Below are 17,514 nucleotides of genomic sequence, written 5' to 3'. Positions count from 1 at the left end.
GGGAGGGGGTGTGGCGGTGCATTGAAGTTAATGGCACTGCAGCCACACCCTCCTGCCACAGTGCGATAGCATGCACTTTTTTTTCTGGCCGGAACGCAGGCATTGATGTGCCACGCGTTCTGGTGTGGGCTATTACACAGCGGCTGGAGGGCGTGGCTGCGGTGCCATGGACTTCAATGTACCGCCCCCTCACACCCTAAAACAAAGTGAGCCCGCCGGAATGCGATCCAGTGCATTCCAGCACCAATCAGCCTGAGCACACTGGGGCTGGTGTGAACTAGCCCTAAGAGTACTGAGCTCTCTATGAGAGGTAATATATACCTGCAAATAGGGTGTGTATTCGTTAGCAAGGTCACATGACTGCACCGACCAATGAAAAGCGCTTCTTACTTCCAGGACCATTTGTGAGCATTATAAGCATTCCATACTACGGGGCTGGGAAGTCCAATGTACTAACCGCTACTCCGGCTGGCGGGGGCTTCATACATGTAAGTTCAGTGGTGGCGGGGTGCTGTGGGTAAGTTCATTTTTTCAATTTTGTAAAATTTGTGAGAAAGTGAACTTACCATCAATCACTGTTAACACTAAACTGATGAGCGGTAAAAGCTTTTAAAGCATCACCTATGGCCAATTTTGGGTGTGGTAGATTTTTTGCGACTTCGCAGGCGTGTGCAATTTTAAGGCTTTACATGTTTGGCGTCTATTTACCCAACGTGACTCCGTCTTTAATATTTTACCAAAACATTGGGTAATAACATAATAAAGGGAAAACTGTTTTTTTTTGTTTTAATTTCAGTACTTTTTGCCCTGTATAGTAAATAATAAAAAACCCCAGTGGTGAGTAAATTCCCCCAAAAGAAAGCTATCTGTCCCAAAAAAATGGTATAAAAGTAATTTCAGTACAGCGTTGCATGACGGAATAAATGTCAGTCAACATACTGCAGCAATAAATACTGCAAAATGGCCTGGACAGGAAGGGGGTGCAAACACTCCAGTCAGCAAGTGGTTAAATAGCTATCGTGAGGTTGCTGCGAACTTTGTGCATGATACATTTAGATTGTAAGCTCTCATGAGCAGGGCCCTCCTAACCATCTTGTCTTGAATTGTATTGTAATTGTACTTTCCTCCCTTATTTTGTAAAGTGCTGAGCAGGGCCCAGTCACACCATATTCAGTGGGTTCCGGTCCGGTTCACGCCTGGAATGCATTGGTCAAGCCGGGCAGCTTTCTGGGGCGGGAGGGGGAGTGTCAGTGCCATTCATGTCAATGGCACCACAGACACACTCCCCACCCGCAGTGCGATCGCCCCGCGCCGGAACACGAGGTACAGGAATGCCCTCCGTTCCAGTGCCGTGCGATCTGAAAAAATGCTGCTTGCACTATTTTTTCAGATTGCACTGCACTGTAACGGAGGGCATTCCTGTACCTCGCATTCCGATGCGGGCGATCGCACTGTAGGCGTGTTGACATGGCACAGACATGCCCCCTCCTGCCCCAGGACGCTGCCCAGCTTGATCTATGCAATCCAGTGCGTTCCTGGGCACGAACCGCATCGGAACGCACTGGATATGGTGTGACTTGTCCCTCAAACCTGCATTGGAAAGTGATAAATGAATCTGGTTGCTTGTCACCACACAGCTCTTCCTTCAGAGACTGTATGATTAATGAGGCCCCATATGATCCCCAGGACAAGGAAAGACATTCCAGGATGTCTCTGATTAGAAAGGACACTCCATATATGGGCTTTCCTGGGACACGCTTGCAGAGGAGATTCAACAAATGCATGATACTCCATTGAAGGAATTCAGGATTTACAGTCATACGGAGGCTTACTTAAGCGTTTCAATTTGTCACATCAGATCTGTCACTGTGAAGCTTGCAGTACGCTTTATACCAGTTTAAGCAACCGCTGAAAAGGAGCCTTTCCGTTTCATGTTTTATCATTGAAATAGCGATGCACAAAAGGGGTGAACATAAAACAGGTCACACTGCAATAGCAGATCACCACACACAATGCACAATTAAACCTCCTACGGCTCCCTTCAAGATGATGCGGGATTAGTCACTAGAAAAACTTTCTATAGAGTTTTGTCTTCTGCTTTATGGTGTCCTGGATATTGGAAAGTAATGTTGAAATGCTGGAAGTTGTGCAGCACAAAGCAGGTGATATGGAGGCAAAGGTTTAGTGTTTGCACCCCATTCCTGTCCAGGCCATTTTTCAGTATTCAGCGCTGCGGTACTTTGACATTTATTCCGTCATGCAATGCTGTACTGAAATTAATTTTATACAATTTTTTGAGGACAGATAGAGCTTTCTTTTGGTGGTGTTTAGTCACCACTGGGGATTTTATTTTTTACTATACATTACGAAAAAAGTACAGATTAAAAAAAAAAAACTGTTTTCCCTTTATTATGTTAGGAAACATTTATTATTACCTAATTTTTTGGCAAAATATAAAAGACTGGATCAGGTTGGTTAAATAGACACCAAATACGTCAAGCCTTAAAATTGCGCGTGCCCATGAAATCGCAAAAAACTACCATACCAAAATTAGCCATGGGCAACGCTTTAAAAGCTTATACCGCTCATCAATTTAGTGTCAAATTATTGTTCACCCTCTGACGTTCGCAATGATATGTACTATGCAACATGGCATATTGGGCGCAATTGTCGTTTTCGCACGTAGGCACACCCGACGCATATTTGCACGTGAATGTAGGGGAGGGGAACTTTAACAAAAAAAATGTTTTCTTTCTTTTTTTGTGTGACTTTGATTTTTTTAAACTTAACTTTGTTGTCATCACATTATCACACAAAAAAAGTTATACTCACCCAATCTTCTGAGCCGGCTTATTCTTAGACCGATCCCTAGAGTCTCTCTTTCTCCGTTTCAGCATTCTAAGGTCCCCGAGTCATTACGTTCTATATACAGTGTATAGGGACGTGAGGACCCCAAGGGACATACCATCAATGCAGCGGAGGAGAAGACAGGCAAAAGGGAGCATTGTGACAGTCGGCTCCAGGGATTGGGTGAGCATAACATTTTTTTTTTTTTAAACCTAGACAAAAATGAGCCCTTAACCCTGGCAAAGCAGGGGTAGCCCCACTGCAAGGGTTCATAAAATTTGTGGCCAGAGGTCTGCTTTAAAGGCTAATTCCACTTTACTGGCAATGTTTTATCCATACTAAGGGTGTAACAGGAAACATGGTGACAGTCTGCAGACCCCTCCTTACCTGAAACATGAGGTTCATCTCCCTAAAGCATCTTGTATATCTTTCATTTGGCATGAGTGTCTCTGCATCATCCATTTATAGATCCATTTACAGCATCTGTGAAGAGAAGACTACAAGCTCCATCTGCCACAGCAACAAAGGGACTCGTAGACCTCTATTGAGCACAATTGTGGTGATGTCACTACACTTGTAGCCCATTGATTACTTTTCTAGTCCCATAGCTGAAGGTCCATACCTCTGTGTGAACCCGGGACTGGAGGAACAGTCTGCAGGAACCTGTGCATTGCAATCACGATCCACTGATTAGGGTTGCAATGCTTTGCAGGCTCCAATCCAAAAAATTATAAATTACATTTTTTTATTTATTGGGGCGGTTTTCTTTTTATTGCAAAAGGTGGACTATGCCTTTAAGTAAAGGCAAAAATCGCTCCACAATGTGAGCAGCTCGCTTGCTCACACGACACCGGGATGTAAGCAGAGAGATAGAAGTCACAGGTTGCGATTATCATACACACACTAAATCCAGCCATGGTAACAAACCTATTTTTAGAGCTGGCTTGAAGTTCTTGCATAGTATGCATATCCACACAGACATAGAACTTTACTGCTCTGTCACCTGGCAGCTCTGTTATCTCATATTATTATTAGCAACTTGTCAGAGGGTCCTGCAGTCCATCTAACTTACCAGAATCTGTAAACCCCATTACATGAAGCCGAGCCCCTCACAAATATCCTGTGTATTGTCTTATTTGTCTTAGGGCATATTTAAAGATAAATTCCAGAGCATGCAAATATTGGCATGTGTGTTCCTCCTTCAATCTTGTTGTGCTTTGTGTATTTCTTTTAGATCTGTGTGAAACATTGCCTCTGTGTGGAGCTTCTTATAATAAAGACCAGTCACTGCTGCTCTCTCTCCTTGCGCTGGGTGACTGGTCTAGTCTCCCCCCACCCCCCTTCACCCACAGTAAATTCTGCCGGTGTTCTATCAAAGTTGGTGACTGCGTTCGAATGTGTGACCGGTGACGTGGTCACACATTTTAATTTTATCCCACCCAGTTTTTCGGTGGTGGAATGTGTGACCGGTCACGTGGTCACACATTTTGGTCATCACGCCCACTTTTTCGGCGGTGGAATATGTGACCAGCAAAAGGTAAAGAATTCCTACGCTTTCTCAGGAGAAAGCAGGAGAACCGATCTGCCTGAATGTCACTTCTATCCGGCTTTGTGGAATGTGAGATCGCAGTAACAAAGTCAGATAGAAGTGAGATTTCAGGACCGATCAGCTGTTTCAGGGCAGATCGGTTCTCCTGCACATACGATATGCGATGCCGATCTGCCCTGAAACAGCGGAGAAAGCATTGGAATTCTTCACCTTTTGCCAGTAACATATTCCACCGCCAACAAAGTGGGCATTATTTCGTTAAAATCTGTGACCACGTGACAGGTCACACATTCTAACGCAGTCACAATCTTTGATAATCTTGGTAATAAACGGGTTTTCAAATTCATTTGGTGCATGCAAAGTGGATTTATAGCCTTTGTCTATTAAGGAATATATTTCTTTAAACATTTTTGTGTTCAGCTTTAACCAAGCACAGATGAATCTGGGCAACTCTGCAAAGTTCAAGCAGTGAATGCAAATGAGGACTTTGAGATAAAATTTTCATTTGCACAGTGAGCATGAGGGCATGACCATGGCAAGTTCTCCATAGAGATCAATGGTGAATCACTGAAAAAAACCATAATGTAAACCCAATCACTAAAATCTCATATAAGTGTTAATATTAATATAATTTCAAAAACCATTTTTAATATATTAAAGTGACACTAAACTCAGGAAACTCAGGTAAATCTTAATAATACATCCAAGTTGCTTAACTATTAACAAAAATTGATCTTATTTGTGTATCACTCGGCTGTAGATCCGCAAATCATCTCTGAATTGGTGCCGACACTGTCCTTCCTTCTGGAGGGTGGCTACTTTTGTTCCCCATTGTCCCTGTGTGTGTTGTAAAGTAGTCATCGCTTCAAGCTTGCTGCTGTGACAGACTACAATGTCATGTTTAGTTTACTAATTTGTATTTAGATTGTAGTCCATCGTGGGAGCGAGCTTGGAGGGGAAGGTAATGACGCGCTAATTGCCCGGGAAGCCGACTTCATGCTACCGGAAGTACCGGTATCGGTGAGCATAGAAATATAAATATCGGTACTTGTACTGGATACCGAAATACCGGCATGACGGCCAAATAGCTACTTATTTTCTTAGCTTATTCTTTGCTTATTTAGCAATGACATTTGACGTGCTACTTTTTGAACACATGTAGACATGCTCATTTTCATAGCAGCCAATTCATCATGAAAACTGTGTAGAGAAAATAAATCTGCCCCCATTCTGTTATAAATAAAAAGATAAAGATTCCTAAAAGCAAACAATGAGTCAGTTTTGAGAACTGTTCCCCACGGTGTTTTAGCAAATGAATGTCATTCAGTTAGGTCTGCATCTACTGTAACCATCTCGAAACAGCAGCTGTCATAGGACAGACTGGGGCCAGCGATCATAACATTCGTTGTATTAGACTTACATATTAATTGCACATGTTTCTGAGACCTTGACTTACCACTTAAGAATGGAAAATGCAGGTGTGCAGCAAATGGGACACAATCCAGCAAATGGGATTTATAATGGCAGCAAATGAGAGCAAATACATTTCAAACTCATGTTCACTGCCTAATAAATTAGAAAAAGAGAAAAAAGAAATAAACTCTGTTCTGAGTTCAGGAATTATAGAAGATTGGGGTCTGCTCGCACTGTTTAGGTCCCGTTGAATGCATGTGAAGGTGCATGTGTATGAAATTGGTGCCAATTTATTCAATGGACTATTCATCCAGTGTGTTTCCTGCAGGCAGCATTGCTGTTGCATTTTAACAATTTTGGAATGTTTTTCTATGGTTTTGAAGTGCAATGATATATACTTTATTGCTTCTTCCTTAACTCCCTAATGCCTAGAACATGCATTAAACTGTACCCAGGGGTGGACAGGGTGGATAAACTAATATGGATTTCTGGAGCCAGCTTGTCCTCCAGAAGCCAGCAGGATTTTTTAGAAGCTATCTCCCATTGACAACAACTAGAGACAACCTCAAAGGTTAGGATCCAGCTGTATTTTTTAGCAACATTGGCTACTTGGCTCCTGAGATTTCTCCAGCTTTGACTGTACCTATCTTTATAGGTTCGGGTCACTTTAGGAGATTACTTTAGTTTGTCCTATATGGGTCACTGCACTTCAAATGGACTAAGCCCATTTATAGGAGCAATGTTCAAAGTATGATAACCCATTATAGCCAATTATCTTCTAATTGCTAACTGTTGTAAAGCAATAAAGATGGCCGTCATTAGTTAATGCACCTTGTATATCATCCTTGCTCCTATTCTACATGTAAGCTCCAATGGCATAATCTAATAAGCCAATGAGCAAAGTGCAGTAACCTGAAAATTACTTTTTAATGCACCTATTCTAAACAGCCATAAGATGTGGGCTACAAACATCACAGCTGTGATTAAATATATGCTGTGTGAACTACTGTGTACTGTGGGGGCATATTTATACAACATAACCAATTTCTAGCTTTCATGGGCTGCCCATGGACTGGAAGATGTATTAGATCTCCTTATCTTGGCGAGACCCTATACTTGACTTGGTTATGACAAATGAAGCTGCTGAACTAATGTTCAGAGATTTTCCAGCATGCAGAAAGATATACAAGACCAACAATGAGTGCAGGGTCAGTCACTAGCATCTACAGCACATCTAACCCTAACCCTAGCAAAGACTAGATGGAACTTGGCTTGAGGTTGTCTACAGTGAACTATGTAAAAGCCAGTTTCTGAATGGTTGCTGAGGATTCCTGGAATGCATTATTAAAAAATAATAATCAGAAAACGTCTTATAAAAATGTGCGTGCGCGATTCTTCACCCTATGTAAGCTATACACAATGTAAATTTTAAAAGCATATTCACCTTCTATCATGCGCAACTTGTAACAGCTGAACACATAAATCATAAAAGTACTGGCTTATATATGAGCTCCTGTCTAGATCTAACCAACGTAAACCAGGACCTGCACTGGGGTTGCATAATACCCTAAAAGGCCTAAATGCACTCCATGGTAAAAATCAATCTGTGTTCCAAACATTTGTAGAAATACTACAGAAACCATCAAACAATGTGGATCCATACCAGTTATTACACTAAAGCCTTAGCCTGCTCGCTTTCAGCCACTAGCGTGTGATTCATCAAATACTTTCATCTAACAAAATGTGGGGCTTGCTGAGATTTGTAGATATCAAGGAGACCTTTGTGAAAAGCTCAACATTTAGAAATCTCAACTTTAAAGACACTTTTCCATAGTTTCCAATGACAGGGCTGTGTAGATTGTGACTCATGAAATACTTTCACCTAACAAATGTGGAAGCTTGCTGAGATCTGTACACATCAAGGAGAACTCTGTATTAAGCTACTCATTTAAAAAAAAACTTTCCCATAGTTTCCAATGACAGGGTTGTGTAGATCTTTAAATTGTACCTGTATTTAGGAAAGATGACATTGGTACTATGGATGAAAAGGTGGCATGGATTTTTCTGGACATGCTTGTTCTGGTTGAGTGCCACAGGATCACCAGAATGGGGACTTTCAAGATGCATGTTTTGACACCAAGCTGTGAAGGTGGCTCATTTCCTAGGCTATCCAAATTATTTTATCAGTTACAAAGGCTCATGGGGGTTGCAATGAAAGCTATAAAAGGGGCATGGCAGAGCTCTGACCTCAGAGCAGGAAGAAGAGTATTTGGAGCCCCATCTTGGGGAATTCCAGAAAGCACAGAAGCATAAGCACAGCTATGAGTAGGATTGTGTCTGCACCTGCTTTTTACTCTAAATGTCAGTTTATTTGAGAAAAGGTTCACTTTAAAATATAACCTATTAGAAACTGGTCTAAGTTTGTGAAGGTGTAAGGGTTACTAATGTGCAAATTAGCTGATATTCTAAACCAAATCACGGAAAAAAAAAAATCAATAATCTGTGCCCACCCTGCTTTTAGATTATATAGGGCCATACATCTCACTAACCACCCCCACTATTGCATCCCCGTGAACATAGGAATGGTCAGGATTCAGAGCAACAGTTTTTACAGAAAACATCTTTCTGATATTACAGTTTAAGCTGGGTACATACATATCAAAATTCGGTCCATAGGTGGCCCAATCTCCTTGACAAAAGCAGATCAAAACTTGCTAGCAAATTTGTGGAAGAGTCCCTTCCCTAGTACAGCTCACTCCGGCTCTAGAAGTGTTTAATTATTCTCTGTACTGGCCCAGCTTCTCAGTCCCTACCCTCACCTCCCTACTTAATCTTTTATAAAGCTGCCAGGACAGAAGCGAAGAGAGAGTGTCACTGACATCTCTGAGTTTGTTGGGCTGCTGACATCACATCTAAGATTGCGGTTTCAGGGGTTTTGGACATCTACACAAGAGAGGCTATTACAGGTACATAAGACGCACAAAATATCTAAAATGCACATTTAATCTTATATGAAGATTGTTGACATAAATGGCCAGGTGACAGGTTCTCTTTAAGTGACAAAGTTACAATCTTGTTAAAGCATCTCAACATAGATGACCTGTTCTGATTTAACAGAGAACAAAATAAAAGCACACAATACCACAGACTACCTACCTGGAGGCTGCTATCTCAACTTTTGTCCTTGCTACAGCCGCTGCTCTTTGAGCGCCTTCAATGGCCCGGTCTACTTTTTCTTTTGTTTTTGTGTTCTTTATCGGGATAAGCTGTTTTCTTATTCCTCGCACTAAAACATTGTTTTTATACTTCCCCTCTTCTTTCGTGCCTTCTGGGAATATGGTACATCCATATCCATGCCTCCTGTTGTTCAGCCATTCGCCCTCATACTTCATTCCATTTGAACGCTCACTTACTCCAAATCCAGTGCGTTTGTCATTCTTCCATTCCCCCATGTAGGTTTCTGTGGTTGTGGCATCTACGTGATCTTCTACAGGACAATAATCAGAGTCTACATCTCCAAAGCTAATCGTTGAATTTGCATCGCTGGAGCTTATTCTACTCATAGTCGCATCGCTTCTCACAGAGCTACGTTTGCTAGATATTGAGATCTTGGACTCGGACTTTCGTAGCTTTATGCTACCCAACAGCGATCCTCTTCTGAACAAACCTTTTTTCTTACTGGTCATGAGCTCGGAGTCACTGTGAAAATTCAACACAAATCCTCCGCGAGTTCCTGCAGGGCTGTCAGCTCCAATGTCATGGAGCACTGTGCCATTGCTCTGTTCACTGCGTAGTGAAGACAGAGAGGTTCGAAGAGGTGAACGGATCACTGTAGCCATGCCATAGGGTACACTTTGCCGTACACCATATCCGTGTCTCATGCCTCCCATCCATTGACCTTGGTAGGTACCTGCAAAGCAATGAACATTAAAGTCAAGAAAAAGGCAGGGGAAAACATAATGCAAGAACTGATTTTCACAACATAGACCCAATGAAAATTCAATAAAAATGCTCCTCTTTCAGCACATAGATTATGTGGTGCTCTCAAAAGTTTACATATATTGAGGTCGCAAAGGGTGTGCCTGTCCGAATCATTCTGTTTTGGCGATAATATCTTATCATTGTAATATTTTGGAACAGAAACTGTATGAGTTGGCATGGAAGGTTTTAGCACTGGTGGGGCAAGTATTCAGCTTTAAAGAGTGCTAAGGTTTTAAACACAGTAAGGTTAAGGTTAGAAGATGCATTAGATCAAAGCTGGCCATTGAATTTTGGCCAATCCTGTGAATCAGCCAAAAATTGTGCTTGACAAACTTTGATTCATAAACTGATGGAGCCTGGTGGAAAACTGCAGTCACGGTTATTCAATCAGGCGTGTTCTCACAGCTGCTTGAATACAATAGCCGGCAATGGGAGACTGCCCCATCGATTAGTTTAGCGTGTATGGGGGAATCAATCATTTTTCTCAAGCTGAAGGAGAAAAAAAATAAACTTGTACGGCCTGCTTAAGTCTTAGGGTTAAGTTGAGTTACATTTTAGCTAACTGCATTCCTGTTGGATAAAAAGATCACCTCAATATGCCCGATAATGTAGGAGGCTTCATGCTTACCTGGTGCAGTGCCGGTTTGCTGAATTTTCCCTTTGCTACATAGCTATGCTGCCTCATATGTGACACCCTTCTGGGTGTGTCAGATACATGCATCCCTGTCACACTCCATGGTTCCTCCTGCCATCCATACTACAGGGCACAATAGTGATGTAGGGGCCAGATAAACCATGGAGCATGGTGGGGACATCCACCACACTAGGAAATGTGTCAGATGTTAAAATGTTCGAGGGCAGTGAAGCTCTACAGCAGAGAGAAGAGTCAACGAACAGGCACTGGACCAGGTAAGTATGAACTCTCTTGCAGTACAGGACATTATTGGTTGATTCTGCCCCCACCCTAACACGGTCACTGTTGGTTTCAGTTTTAGTGTTGAGGAATTACCTTTGATGTAATGTATGAGAAATTCATAAAAAAAATATTTTTTCTCAAAATCTCAATAGGGACAGACAGTGCTTAAAACCTGACAGGGACCCCACCCTTCCCAAAAGTAAAACATTTTGAATGGAGCTGGACTTAGATTAGGGGTAACAGCATGTAAATTATTTTCTAAAGCTTATTTTTGGTGCTGAAAGCTCCCTTGACACAGGTCCTGAAAGGGTGTATTGTGCCAACTAGATTTATAAAATCTTGCACTTAATAAAACAAAATATAGTGGTGCCTGCACTACAAGAAAAAGCACCAAAGAGTTAGAGGCCAGACACATCTGACTATAGCCAGCTGCCTTTATTATATAGGAGCACTGGCTCCTGGGATCTGACCAGTGCTACGTTAGCAGATGTTACAAGCATTAGACTCCAATGTTCATTTTTATGACTGTCTACTGAGGGATGGACCACCCTGAGAACTGCAGCTGTTTTAAAGTCTTTTATGAAATAAACCCTTGGATGTTGCTAGATTATTATTTAATACAGCATAATTCAAAAGAACACAATACAATAGAAATAAAGCTATATTTGTAGAATTGATAAGAGCTTTAAATGGGGTCAGTCTCAGGTTCTAAAGTATAAAAGGTTTACAAAATTTCACACTCTGTAAGGTCATGGACACTTGACAACTATGCTGTAGTTGCAATTATTTGGATGGACCCAGCTAATGGTTATTACTAAAGACATCTATACAGGCTAGGTACTGTATATACAGCATGAGTTTTTCAGAGCTCAGCAAAGAGGTTTCCACTACCTCAATAAAATAGAATTACAGATGGAAATTGGTTGTTCTAGGAAAGAAAGACTATGTTGCTCTAGTTTGTCTTTTAAATAAGTGGTCCTTAAAGGAGAACTATGGCGGCTGTCACTCACGCAGCTGGGCGGATCCAGACATACAGCTCGCGGTATACTGAGACGCCGCAGCTGAAGCGGATCCTGACAATTATGTCTGGATCTGCCCAGCTGCGGGAGTGACAGCTGGCTCTGCCTATCTAGAGGCAGAGCCAGCTGTACCTGTCCCGTCCCCCGTCTGTTCCGCCAGTCAGCGCTGGAGGATCGGAGCGGGGAGGGGGGGAATCCAGTCCCTCCCGTCACGGCTCTCTGCCGTGACAGGATCGAGAAGTGAGCGAACGCCGGTATGTGTTCGCTCACTTCACGATCTACTGAGCCGACCTGTGACAGTCTCATTGTCACAGGTCGGCTAGAGCTATGAGGTGAGTGAAAAGCACTCACCACATAGCTCTCCTTTAAGGTATCCCTTTTAATTATTAATATCTCTTTCATAATGTCTGATATATCTCAAAACATTAGGCTGGGTCACATCACAATTCTGTCATTGGCAATACTTCACCTTCATCAGAATCACTAAAATCCAGCTTATAATAACCTATTTGATCGCCTGTGGAATCACTTTTTAGCTACATGATTTAGCATTTTGCACTCTGCTATCTCTACCTCACTAGTTACTAAGAATCATCAATGTTTTAGGTAGGTCCCAGTAGTGATAACCAAGCTGAACATCAGCAATACAAAATCTGGCAAAGTGCTGTCACCAACAGATTTATGTGTATGGCAAGGGCCCTGCAGCTGCCACTCAAGTACCCCTAGTTTATCCTGATGCAATTGCTACTAGATTAAACTTTTTGGCTCATGAGCTCATGAACTATCAAGACCAGCAGCCAGCGTAACATTCTTAAAACACTCCACAGGGTTTTTTTTTAAATGGACATGTGTTCCCTCTAGGGATTCCTTAATGTTCACATACCTCGTAGAAGTTTCGGAATCCCCAATCTCTGTGCAACTGTATTATGCAACTGTGGCCATATCCTGCATTTGAGAGCTTAGACTCTACCATGCCTCACTACCAATCCATCTTTGATAAGCTGCCTCACTGACTGATCAAATACTCAGACCAGGAGATTGGCATGCGCATTTGATTACAGAGGACAATCAAAATGTACATACTACAGATGTTTAAAGGTTTTCGGGGGCTAAGACTGGCTGTCGTAATACCAGGACAGTGACTGGACTCTAGCTGCTTGGCTAGAGTCACTGTTTGGCCAAAGAGTTTCCTCTGATAAAAGCTGATTAAAAGAAAAAATAAAATAAAAATCGATTTTGTCAAATGGAGGGGTGCCGACCGGGCCAAACACTGGTTGAATTTCAGCAGGACTATTGAGAGAAGCCAGCTTAAGATATATGCAACAAAGTTTCACTCTAGGGTCTGTAATCGGAAAGTGTTTTGATAGATTAGATAAGGGAGTTTACAAGGAAGCCTAATGCAGAATGACTGGATTTCCTAAAATTGACACTGTGGGTACACTGGTGTTAAAGTGCATGGAAACTGATATAATGAAACAATAAATGGATTCCTCTGCCCACAGTAACTATTATAAATTTAAATTTTTTCTTCTGTAAATTTGCAAATTAGCATCAAATACCTGGTTATCAAGCCAGTTTCCTTCACTACTCTGAGACGCCAAGCACGGTAGCAGAATCGTGCTGATGAGGTCAGTTTGCATGCCTCAGCTTTAGTATTGGAGCTGCAGTATGCCATTTCAAATGCACTGCATGCTTGAAGTTTTATAGCCAAGTTGAGCCCTCCACCCCCCGTCCAGCACTGATCCTTTTGATTGACAGGGACCTCTAGCAATAGCCTTGCTGTTAGAACTGCAACATGCCGCAATGTGGAATGCAACGTGCCCCAGCTACCCATATGTTATGCTACAGCCAGACCACAGTCCCCAGGATTTGGGAAAAGGTTGAAATGCAGTCTCCTGCTACTATAAAAAAGCAAATTTACAGTAAACAGTAGCTTTCATCATAAGAATGTAGCTACCTATGAGACATAGGAAAGTTTTTAAAAAGCGATTTTGAATTAGTGACTCAACATACACTTTAATGTTAGGACATCCATTCTTTATCACCATCTTGTTTTGAATTGTATTGTAACTGATGTTTTCCTTATATTGTAATGCACTACGCAAGCTGTTGGAGCTATACAAATCCTTAATAATAATAATAATAATAATATCACATTTCTCTTTCCAAGGCTTTGCTAAGAGAAAGGGCCTATTTCTATAGAAAAGGGCAGCAGTAACAATAGTAATTTTTGGCAAATGATGTACTTTAATCAGTGACAGGTTCATTTGTAAAAAATTTGTTTACCCTTGTGCAGCACCTGCTCTATATGCAAAGTTATGCTCCCATCACGTCATGTCAGACAAGCTGAGAACTATGGGGAAAAGCTTTAACCCCATAGTTCTCCTTTAAAAGTACATTCCCTGAACATTATTTAGGTGAAACATAACATGCAATAGGGAGGTGCTTGGATAATATAGTATCAGAGTAAAATAATGTAATCTTAAAGAAGTACTCCAGGATTTCTTAAAGTAGTACTCCAGCCTTGCAGTGAGGCTACCCCATACTGGAAGAGTTAACTGCTTGTTTGTGTCTAGGTTAAACAAAAATAAAAATGAAATTATACTCACCCCAAGCCAGCTTCTTCCTAGACCGGTCGTTCCTGTGTCTCTCCCCCTGCTCTGCAGCAGTCTAAGGTCCTGTAAATTACCACGTCTGTACACAGTGTATTGATGTGAGGACACTGCAGAAGATTCCAATGCTGCAGAAGAGGAGGAGAGAGGCAGGATTGAGCGCGGTAACAGCTGGCCGGCTCAGAACTTTGAGTGAGTATACCTTTGTTATTTTTGTCCCTAGACACAAATGAGCACCTAAACCATTGCAGTGTGGGGGTAACCCCACCACAAGGGTGAAAAGTGGACCTTTACCCATATCTTTAAAACAACAACAACACCTTTAGAAATGTTTAGTAATGACAATCTAGAAACGCATACTTCTAGATAATTGCCGGCTTTGTATTCTTTGCATACCTTATTTCTCTTTTCTTCCCCAGTCTTCTGACAGTGGCCATGTTAACTAAAGGCTGATTACTAGCTCTCCATTTACTTCCTGGAATGCTGGCACATGTGACTAGGACATGTGACCATGCACATCCTCTCAGGGGAGGAAACTGGCTTTCACTGAGATCTCATGAGATTACAGATGAGATTTCCCAGCATTGCTCTGCTGATGTAACCTTCCCAAGATGCAACACTTTGGCACATTACATCATATGTGCCAGAAATGGACCAGGAAGAAGATGAACTCTTTTTGTAAGTAAATGAAAAACAAGTATGTTTAACTAATGAATGTAAGTTGACTTTAAATAAGCATGCAGAGTTGCATGCTGCTGTGATTTTGTAAATCAAATCAAAAATTGTTCCTGAAGTTTTCTTTAACTTTTGCTCTTCTATGACACATTGGCACAATATGCCACAGAGAAATGATAGCCATCAATAATTGTAAGACTGCGTAATATTGCAGATTTGATTTTACAATAAGTCATCGGCTATTCTATTTCTTTCTTCAAAGCAAGCGTACCTTCCACTTGGGTAAACTGTATTAAATGTAATGGATTTTTTTCAATCCTTTCCATTTTTTTTTCTTGGACACAATTTAGCTCGACATCCAGGTGTCCAGTATGTTAATCTTTAGTAAAACTAAAAAACAAAGTTTGAGCATTGCTATTCATGTCCTTTCTGGCCTCAGGACATCCAGCAATTTGTGGAGCGCTAAAAGTTAAAGTGTAGGTCATATAAACATTACAAAAACATTATATGTACACTTTTTCAGATGTTCAGATCCTCAGCAGAAAGCCACACTTCCCTTTACACATCCAGAAGTCCCTCACATCCTGGAGAGCAGGGATCTCCACAAGCCATTTTCCTGTTTATCTGGTCATTCATCTCCATTTCTTAAAACATGTCTTACTACGTGTAAGAGAAACTTCCTGTGTTCAACTCCTCACCATTCAAGAATGACTTGCACGTGCTTCCACACCAAAACATCCAACCTACAAAGCAAGTCACTTTTCACACAACTCTCATCAGACTGAGTGACTGCCTGTCAAGTTTTCTGACTAAAAGTGACATTAAAGTTAAAATTCCCCCCCTACTGCTTTAAGGACTTACCTTATGCAATGCCTCTTGATCTGAACAGCTTCTTCCTTTCACTCTTTGTCCACAGTTCCTCCAGCGTTGGTGCCGGTCTCTGATCCAGCGCAGACCCATCAGGTCCCACGGTGTCTGTCCGGCGTGCATGCTCCCGGCTGCGTCCATTCAGCTTCTGTGCCATTCTCCTCCTCTCCCTGCCGATGCTCTGGATTGCGCATGTGCCCACACTTGCTCCTCCATAGAGTTCGGGAGATGGGACTTCTGCAGCGGGATCGAGTAGCGCTGACACAGGTAAGTTTGTTGGTACTTGCCTTTTATTTTCTTTTATGTTCGGGCATATATCTACTGCTTACTAGCAGTAGATATATACAAAAAAAAAAAAAATCATTCGACTTAAAGCTAACAGAAATATACAACTACTGTTCATGTTTACAAGACCTACAAGCTCCAACTGGACGAAGGAACAATAGAAATTCCCTTTTGGTGCAGTTTTACCGTTAGGGATACAGAGATATACCATAAATCTTAATTGTAAGATGTACATTATTCCCTGAACATCCTTACTCCTGCCTAGTGAGACTCAGGAAGAGCAAAATAAATCGGATGGCTCAACTCTCGCCAGCACTCAGCAAAGGTATAGTTTGTACTTTACCGACAGGGCTATTCACAAAAGGGTGAAGAAGTGAACAATCTAGGACAACATAGCTGAACTGGAAAGTGAGCTGAATTGGAGAATTTTTCCAAATCAGCTATTTTGGCCTAGATTGTTCACTTCTCCTGCCTTCTCCAAACTCTTTACCCTTTTGTGAATAACCCTGCGAGTCTAAGCGATCGAGGGCTTGGTGTCTGGCTGAATTTGGCACTGCTGTTCAGGTTTGTTTGTCTGCTCTTTCATTTTGGGGATCCCAATGTTTAGCATGTATGGCACCTTAAAGTGACACTAAACTCAGGAGTTAAACCTTAAAACTGCATTCAAATACCCTAACTACTAACAAAAATTTACATTATTTATCACTCAGCTGTAGATCCGCAAATCCTCTCTGAATTGGTGCTGCCACTGTCCTTCCTTCTGGAGGGTGACTACTTTTCTTCCCCATGGTCCCTGTGTGTTGGAAAGTAGCCACCACTCCAAGCTCAGTCCTGTGATGGACGATAATCTCAATACAAATTAGTAAACTAAACATGAGATTGTAGTCCATCACAGGAGTGAGCTTGGAGCGGTGGCTACTTTACAACACACAGCGACCATAGGGAACAAAAGTAGACAAATGTTGTTTAAAATGTCATTTGATTTTAACATTTAATTTTGGAATAAATGGAGATTCCCAAACGAAAATCACATTCACTGTTCATTCATTTGATAAATATTTTTCATCCGTTTGGTTTCCGTTTGGACCCTGCTAACTATTGGAAAATGTAAAACATTTTTTTTTAAACAATTTGTTCTGGTGTACAGCCGGCTTTACTCTGAACATGCATGGGAATATTCCTGTTACTCCTATATCGAGGCTATCCACCTATGGGACACATAATAGATGACCTCTCTATAGGAATGCAGACAGTGGGGATTTGACAGGAGTGAGGACAGTCAAGTGTCAGCAAGTGTTAGACTTGGGGGGGGGGGGGGGTTTCTCCTCTAACTGTATATTTCAGGAAAAG

At 41.7% G+C, this 17,514-nt stretch overlaps 1 protein-coding gene across 1 annotated transcript in view; it reads right to left on the bottom strand.

Moving 5' to 3' along the window:
- JPH1 (junctophilin 1) overlaps positions 1-17,514 on the bottom strand; it is a 104,636-nt gene that overhangs the window by 66,373 nt on the left and 20,749 nt on the right. Inside the window, exon 2 of the mRNA XM_018567534.1 lies at positions 8,966-9,719. Within this exon, the coding sequence (XP_018423036.1) occupies positions 8,966-9,719 (754 nt within the window). The remainder of the gene's footprint in view (positions 1-8,965; positions 9,720-17,514) is intronic.

This window comes from Nanorana parkeri, unplaced genomic scaffold, assembly GCF_000935625.1.
Source record: "Nanorana parkeri isolate BGI_ZX_2015 unplaced genomic scaffold, ASM93562v1 scaffold1058, whole genome shotgun sequence".
NCBI classification, from domain to species: domain Eukaryota; kingdom Metazoa; phylum Chordata; class Amphibia; order Anura; family Dicroglossidae; genus Nanorana; species Nanorana parkeri.
Note: the sequence above shows the minus strand (reverse complement) of the source record. Positions and strands in the feature narration are given on the sequence as shown.